We start from the raw sequence: 7,254 nt of genomic DNA on the forward strand, positions 1-7,254 counted from the left end.
GCGGTGCTGTAGTATTGATGTATGCACCCCCTTACACTTGTTTGGTTGTGTAATGTTCGTAACCTTCGAGTATGTATGTATTTCGCACGATATTTCGTTACCGTATGTATTTACCTGTATGTATGTATGGAATGTACGGAGTACACTACGCTAGGGGCGGGGCGGACCGTCCCCCGCCAGCCCCAGCAAGCAAGGTTTAGTGTAGTGCGACCGTACCTGTTGCAGCGTTGCATCCCGCAAACGCGAATACACTAGTGTAGGCAGCACCCATGTAAAGATTTTATGCGCACCCCCCTTTGCCTACCCTACTGCAGCATACTCCGGTCCGGTACATTGAGTACTTAGGGGGGTGTTCTGTAATCCGTACTCCGGTCCGCGTGCCTGATCCTGCTGAATAATGAGGGAGAAACTTATTTCCTCTGAGCCAAGACCAGGCTCGCTTACCAAGATCAACACAGATTAACGATGGAGGCGCATTACAAAAATGAGTTGGCACGAACCAGCCAGAGAAGCAACCCGGGAAAACGTTTCTAGCCTGTCGCCAAGTCTCACCTGCTTTTTTTGTCCCAGCCTTTGAAATTCCACCATGTATTTGTCAGAAGAGTGGCTTGCCTACGAGCGGAAGCTGGGTTTCCGGCCGGTCATCATCGGCACGGCCCAGGAGATCCGCACTGCGTACAACTCGCTTGCCCAGACCATCGGCGAGCAGCTGCCGCCGCACGATCCCACGCTGACAATTCGTACGTTCTATCAGCTCTCCCCCCCCGCCCTCGTCGATTTGTTTACAGATTATTATTGACTAAGTAATACGTACACACATACAGGTGACCAGACGGTCTCGGCAGAAGGTCACCAGGTGGCGGTCCGGATCTACAAGCCCCGCGAAGCCACTGAGCGGAAGTTGCCGGTCGGAATATAGTGAGGATAGCCACGAGCCAAAACGCCATCAACAGGATAGAGTCTGACTCGGAATAACAAGTGCCCACGGTGGAGGATTCGTAGCAGGCAGCGTCACCGCCTCATTCGAAGACTGCAAGTAGCCCATCGTCAGCAAATAAAAAAAGAAAAAAGGAAAAACAGGGGAAAAGAAATGGGAAAGAGACACCCGTTAATCACTCCCTTGCTAACCAGTCAATCAAATATGCAGACAACTGCCGCTACATCGCCCAAAACACACCTTGCATCCTCGTCTCGGTCGACTTCCGTCTCGCCCCTGAGCACCCCGTCCCAGCTCAGGTTGACGACGTGCTCGCCGGTTACCTCTGGGTAGGTTTGGTCACAATCCAACCCACCCCCGTGCATCCCTCCCGTTACCCCTTCTTGTTTGCACGTTCTGTGTAGCAGCACTAATTAACAAAGCCCTGGCGGATCCACCCTCGCGCTTGCAGACCCGCGAAAACATTGATGCCCTGAACGGCGACCCGGCCAAGGTCTTCTTGATCGGCGCCTCGGTGGGCGGCGGGGTGGCGCTGAGCGTGGCCCTCAAGCTGATCGCGCGGGGCCAGGCTGGGCAGGTGGCCGGCATCGTGGCGCTGGCGCCCATCACGATGCACCCGGAGCACGTCCCAGACGAGTTCCGGGCCGACTACACGGCGTACGAGGAGAACGCCGAGGGCCCGCTCATCAACCGCGCCGCCATGTATGTCTTCAACTCGATCAACGGCTGCGACGAGCGCAAGGACGACCCTTACGTCTTCCCCGCCCTGCACCCCCTCCTCGGGCCCGAGCTGCCGCCCACCTACATCTCCACCTGCGGCGCCGACCCCCTGCGCGACGACGGCACCGTCATCCAGCGCGCCCTCTCCCGCCACGGCGTCCGCTGCCGCCTCAAGAACTACGAGGGCCTGCCGCACTTCTTCTGGATCTACCCCGAAATCCCCACCGGCGATACCTTCCGCGCCGACACGGTCGAGGGTGTCAGGTTCGTGCTAGAGTGAGCGGCTCGTGATGGGAAGCGATTTTGTGGGGTGTCTCTTCATTCAGGGTCGAGACGGAAATCAAGGGCTGCTTTCGTCAACTCCTGACTGCCTAATTAGGTACTTACCTGACATAGCCGAGCTCATTTCCTGTGGATAGGTACCTTAGTTACAACCAGATGTGCAACCTACGTGTCTATCTTTCTCCGTTCATGTTCCACGTGCCTGCGGTAGTTTAGAGTATCTCTGCCACCTTGGAGTAAATATGTAACGGGATAACCCCCTGCCGTGTGCGTAGCTTCCCTCGGGCAACTCTTTACTTGGGATTTCACAACTGTGACATGCGATACTTGGAAGAGTAATTAATAGGACACTTGATTAGAAAGCTCAGACATTTGATTCTTTTTCCCGAGCAGAGAGTCTCACACGTCCACCAGGTCCTCAGGTAGTAATCACATTGTGATACTCCACCTAAAGTCTTGCCCCCCCTCCCCCATCGATGCCTTACTGTAACTTAATAATGTGTCTTATATCTGGGACTCGGGTGCCCACAGTTACTTTACAGATGAAACCTCGGATTATACTTACCCCTAGATAAGATCTAAACTGTCCCTCTGCCTGATTAGTTATATTAATAATATTCTATAGAACATCTACGAATATCGCAAATGACTTCAGGCTAGATGAGGAACAAATATTCACCGCCGACACTACCAGACACTTTTATCCGTAACAGTTTGAGCGAATAAATATTCCTGACTCTTGGAGGCATGAAGCTGCCGAATCACATGATAACCAGAAGGCCTCTCTCCAAATCTTCTTGTGTTTTCAGCAACCGGTGTTGCATCCGTCGATGGCTGGCCACAGGGCGGGCGACGTCCCTAATAGTAATTACCTCTTCAACCCAAGCCCCCGAGAAATGGAAGCTGTGATTCATTCAACTTCAACTCCCACGCATGAACCAAGGTGAGACAAGCTCTGGCCAGCAACACCGAACTTGTAATTACAGATTGACTTGATGCTGCTGATCATTCACTAATAGTGTACCAACCAAACACAGGCATAGGTACCATGTCTCTTCCCCGTTCTTCATGACCGCCTCAGCTCCGAGTCCGGGAGGACGACCTCGACAAGGCCGACCTGGCTGCGGCACTCCCAGAAGCGGTTCAGGTGCAAGCCGGCGCGCTCGACGAGGTCGCGGAACTCGGTCGGCTTGCGCTCGATGCCGTTGATGAGGGACATGACGGTCAGGTCGCGGGTGTGGGAGTAGCGGGTGTAGTAGCCGTAGTTGGCGGGCAGCGGGGCCGGGGCCGAGGGCAGCTCGGCGCAGCCGCCGGTCGTGTTCATGACCTGGTCGCAGATGAGGATGCGGCTGCGCGGGCCCATGGCTGCCCTGATGGCCCGCAGGATGTCGACGCAGTAGTCGTCGGACCAGTCGTGGATGATGTACCGGAGCCAGTACACGTCCGCCCCCTTGACCGGGTTCTCGTCGAAGAAGTCGTGCTGCTGGAAGGTGACACGGCCCGCGCGCAGCGCCGCCGGGTTCTCGCGAGGCCAGAGCTCCGTCTCGCCCTGCTCCAGGACCGGCCCGCGATCTTGGATGACGAACTCGAGATCCGGATAGATGTGGGACAGCTGGAGGGCAAAGCCGCCTGTACAGAGAGAAGGGAGGAGTCGAGGTAAGCAACCAACCAACCAACGTCTTTCTTTTGTGTTCCAAGGCAACGGAGCTGTTGGGGAGAGAGAGAGATAAACTTACCCATCCCACCACCGACGTCGACGACGGTAGCCGATCCAAGCGAAGCCCACGGGAAGTCTAAACACAGCAGGAAAGAAAGAAAAAGTTTTAGCAATCACACACGCAAGGCGCGGGGAATAGGGAGAAAAACCAAAAAAAAAAAAAAGGAGGAGGGAAAGGTGCGCCGAAATCTCTCTTACCATACAAGTGAGCCTCGCCAAAGACTCGGCCGCCTCCGACCATGGCAAGGCCAAAGAGGCCGTGCTCCGGCCGGGGCACGCGCTCCTGGTCGCTGTGGCCGGCGGCGACCTTCTCGGCCAGCTCCCGGATCTCGGTGCCAAAGTTGCCCGGGTAGGGGCTGGGGTTCCCGTCGGGCCCGTTGCGGCCGTCGAGCAGGTCGCGGACGGTCGGCTTCTCCTCGAGCCAGGTCCAGCGCGGCGCCTTGGTGCCCCCGACGGCGTCCTGGAAGGCGGTCACCTCGACCGCGTACGAGGGGCCCTTGACCGGGTCGCGCAGCGTGCGCGGCAGGTGGTCGGACGCCGTGTACACGTCCTGGCCGCCCAGCAGGACGTAGGCGCGCAGCGGGTCGTTGCCCACCAGCGCGGCCGTGATGCGGTTGTTGGCGAACACGTCCTCCCTCGGCTCGCTGAAGAGGTGGACGGAGCAGAGGCAGCGCATCACCCGGGCTTTTGATTTTGTCGTCGTTGGTTTCGTCAGCCAAAGTCACTTCGGAGAGCAGAAGAGGGAGAAGCCGGGAAGGGGGGGAGAATAGGAATTCGGGGGGGCGGGGGCGGAGGGAGGGGCGGGAAAACTCACAGAGCTTCTTCTTCTCGACGCCGACGCGGGCCGACAGCTCGTCGATGCCCATCTCGCCGCGCTCCGCCAGGAGATCGGGAACGCGAGTGGCGGCGGCCAGATGCAGCGAGCGGGCTTCGAACTGCTGCAGGGCCACCTCGATGATGCGGCTGGACGGGTCGCTGACGAGCTCCGTGAGCATGCCGGCGGCGGCCAGCAGGGTCCTCCGGGCGTCGTAGAGGGGCTTGGACGGCAGCGATCCTTGGCTTTCGGCGCCCGGGTCATTCTTGGCAGCGATGTAGTTGGCGACCCATGTCTGGATCAGGCCGCTCAGCTGCAACAGCTGGATCGACGTCTGATCGAGGGCGCCGCCGTGTGTCTTGGCGTGGTTACCGTTGGTTCCGTTCATGGTTTCTTTTCCTTTGGTTTAGTTTTGCTTTCTTTTCGTCTCTCTCTCTCTCTCTCTCTCTCTCTCTGTCTCTCTTCTTCTTCCTTTTCGTTCCAATGGTCTGATGAGTCCTTGTTTGGCCAGGTAGGTTTGTACGGATGATATCGACGGGAGGCCGGGAACGCCCACATGCACCGCCTTCAAGAGTCTCCGACACGACTTCTCTCCTGAGATATGCTGATAATCGGACCATTGTGGTGCAATACCTGCTGAAGTCAGTCTCTTGGCCCGGCCCGGGCGTGGTGCTTTCACGGCCCGGAGAGGCGGAGCCGGATCTCGCGGACCCGAGCAGCAGCCCGCGAGACGGGGAAAAGGGGACCGGAGTAGGGGCTGAAACGGAAAACCCGGGCAACACCACTACTACATGGGGAGCATCATGACAAACACTAAGCGGCAGTACTGGGGAAAAGGCCACCGGCAGTAAATGATTAATCACATAATCCAGTCACTGTCGCCCGGCCGCCCGGTGAACTTCATTCAACCTTCGGTCGACCACAACGGTTCGCTCGATTGCACCGCTTAAATTAATCACACCAGTTGTTGAGAGAACCAAAACAGAAAACCAAAGAGAAGAGAAAAGCAGAGAAGAAAAAAAAAGAAAGAAAACAACCATGGCCACGAAACGCCCCGACTACACGTGGGTGAACGGTTACCAGCAGCTTCCCGAGCATCCCGAGACTAACGCGTCGGCTGTCGAGAATGATGTGCCAGCCGACGACGACCCGACGGCCTATGTCACGCCCCCGTCGGTCGAACTGGTCACGTCACCGGCGCACAACCACTTTGGAGTCAATGTCATCCGGAGCTGGCCAACAATGTACGATGGGACTAACAGCCCCCACGGGATTCCGGAGTGGTGGAAACCGAAGCCCCAGGTTGATGTGTTGATCGTCGGAGGTGGGTAATTAGAGCCTCTCCTAGGCGTAGTCAGGGGCTAGGTCAGGTTAAGCTAACATACATACTCTCACTCTCTCCATAGCTGGTCCCAGCGGATTGGGTCTTGCAGCCACTCTGGCGCGTCAAGGGGTTTCCTTCCGCATCATTGGTAAGTTGGTAATTAGAGTGCAGAGCACCCTTTTAACCTACCTTTCCCAGTCATTCACTGCTCACTCTCTTTCCGTCCCTAACTCCCCATCGATTCACCTTCTTCCGCATTTGGTAGCACGCACATACACTGTATTGACTATTGACCGTGTCTTTCGCGACATAGACAAGGCGGACGCTCCGCTGGCCGCCGGACGGGCTGACGGCGTGCAGCCGCGCTTCCTTGAGACGATCGGCAAATGGGGCCTGGCGCCGGAGGTGGCCGAGGAGGGACCCATCATCGAGCGGACGGCCATGTACAAGGATGGCGAGAAGCTCGTCTTCAACCGGTCGCACCAGTCGGACTCGCGGTACCGCGGCCTGCACGTCATCACGCAGGGCCAGATCGAGCGCATCTACATCCGCGACCTGCTGCGGCACAAGGCCATCGTCGAGCGCAGCCGCACTCTCTCGGCCTTCGAGGTGCTGCCGACGGACGGGAGCGCCAAGGATGAGCCGTACCCGGTCCGGGCGACCGTGCGGAACCAAAAGACGGGCGAGGAAGAGGCCATCCAGGCCAAGTTCCTCGTCGGATCCGACGGCGGCGCCAGCAGCATCCGCAAGAGCCTGGGCATCCCCTTTGACGGCGTCAGCACCGACATCTACTGGGGCATCATGGACTGCATCTTTGAGACGGACTATCCCCATGCCTGGGTTTTCGGGTACGCTAAGATCCCTTCTCGATTCTCGAAGACCGCGAGGGAGCTAATAACTTCTTTTCTCAAGCATGGTCATGAGCACAAAGCACGGCTGCTGCGCCATCATCCCACGAGAAGACGGATATATCCGGTAGGGATAATTAACCAACCCCACCTCCCCCCCCCTTCCCGAGTGGCGGAAATGCCCTGTAACCGACCTTCTGATTGCTCACACTGACTGTCCCGTGTCTCCCTTTAATAGCTTGTACACGCAGCTGGACATCTCGCACACGGGACCCATCAGCCAGTCGAGACAGGCCCGCGACCCTACGTTTGCCGAGTCGGGAGGCAAGGTCGAGGTCCACTCGATCACGCCCGAAGAGGTCCTCGAGCAGGCCAACAAGGTGTTTGCCCCTTACGAGCTCAAGTTTGGTGCGCCCTTGAGCTGGTTCGCCATCTGGAAGAGTAGGCCCTCTTAACCCCCTCCCCGGGATATTATCTGCTGAACTAGAGCTGACACGGCGTCATTATTTCAGTTTCGGAACGAGTCGCCCGAACCTATTCGTCTCCCGACATGCGGGTGCATCTGGCAGGAGACGCAGCGTAAGCGGCGATGACAACGCATCCCCCCCCCCC

At 57.6% G+C, this 7,254-nt stretch overlaps 3 protein-coding genes across 3 annotated transcripts in view; 2 read left to right on the top strand and 1 right to left on the bottom strand.

The window, feature by feature from the left end:
- Nucleotides 1–586: 586 nt before the first annotated feature.
- P884DRAFT_280466 (Alpha/Beta hydrolase protein) lies at nt 587–1,937 on the top strand (the record flags this gene model as incomplete). The annotated part of the gene is made up of 6 exons (XM_069443441.1): nt 587–740; nt 825–918; nt 980–1,010; nt 1,089–1,107; nt 1,148–1,266; nt 1,389–1,937. The coding sequence occupies 6 exons, from the start codon at nt 587–589 to the stop codon at nt 1,935–1,937; spliced, it is 966 nt and encodes a 321-aa protein (XP_069294257.1).
- A 1,068-nt stretch (nt 1,938–3,005) lies between these two features.
- Nucleotides 3,006–4,858, bottom strand: P884DRAFT_210029 (S-adenosyl-L-methionine-dependent methyltransferase; the record flags this gene model as incomplete). The annotated part of the gene is made up of 4 exons (XM_069438974.1): nt 3,006–3,568; nt 3,676–3,732; nt 3,855–4,340; nt 4,471–4,858. 4 exons carry the CDS (start codon nt 4,856–4,858, stop codon nt 3,006–3,008), a joined length of 1,494 nt encoding a protein of 497 aa, XP_069294258.1.
- Nucleotides 4,859–5,508: 650 nt separating this feature from the next.
- P884DRAFT_280468 (FAD binding domain-containing protein) overlaps nt 5,509–7,254 on the top strand; it is a gene marked incomplete at both ends in the record, with an annotated part of 2,814 nt that continues 1,068 nt past the window's right edge. The window contains 6 exons of the mRNA XM_069443442.1: nt 5,509–5,794; nt 5,877–5,942; nt 6,108–6,568; nt 6,726–6,769; nt 6,881–7,083; nt 7,155–7,221. Of these exons, the coding sequence (XP_069294259.1) occupies nt 5,509–5,794; nt 5,877–5,942; nt 6,108–6,568; nt 6,726–6,769; nt 6,881–7,083; nt 7,155–7,221 (1,127 nt within the window). The remainder of the gene's footprint in view (nt 5,795–5,876; nt 5,943–6,107; nt 6,569–6,725; nt 6,770–6,880; nt 7,084–7,154; nt 7,222–7,254) is intronic.

Source organism: Thermothelomyces heterothallicus, assembly GCF_042370625.1.
Source record: "Thermothelomyces heterothallicus CBS 202.75 unplaced genomic scaffold P884_scaffold_30, whole genome shotgun sequence".
Classification (NCBI taxonomy): Eukaryota; Fungi; Ascomycota; class Sordariomycetes; order Sordariales; family Chaetomiaceae; genus Thermothelomyces; species Thermothelomyces heterothallicus.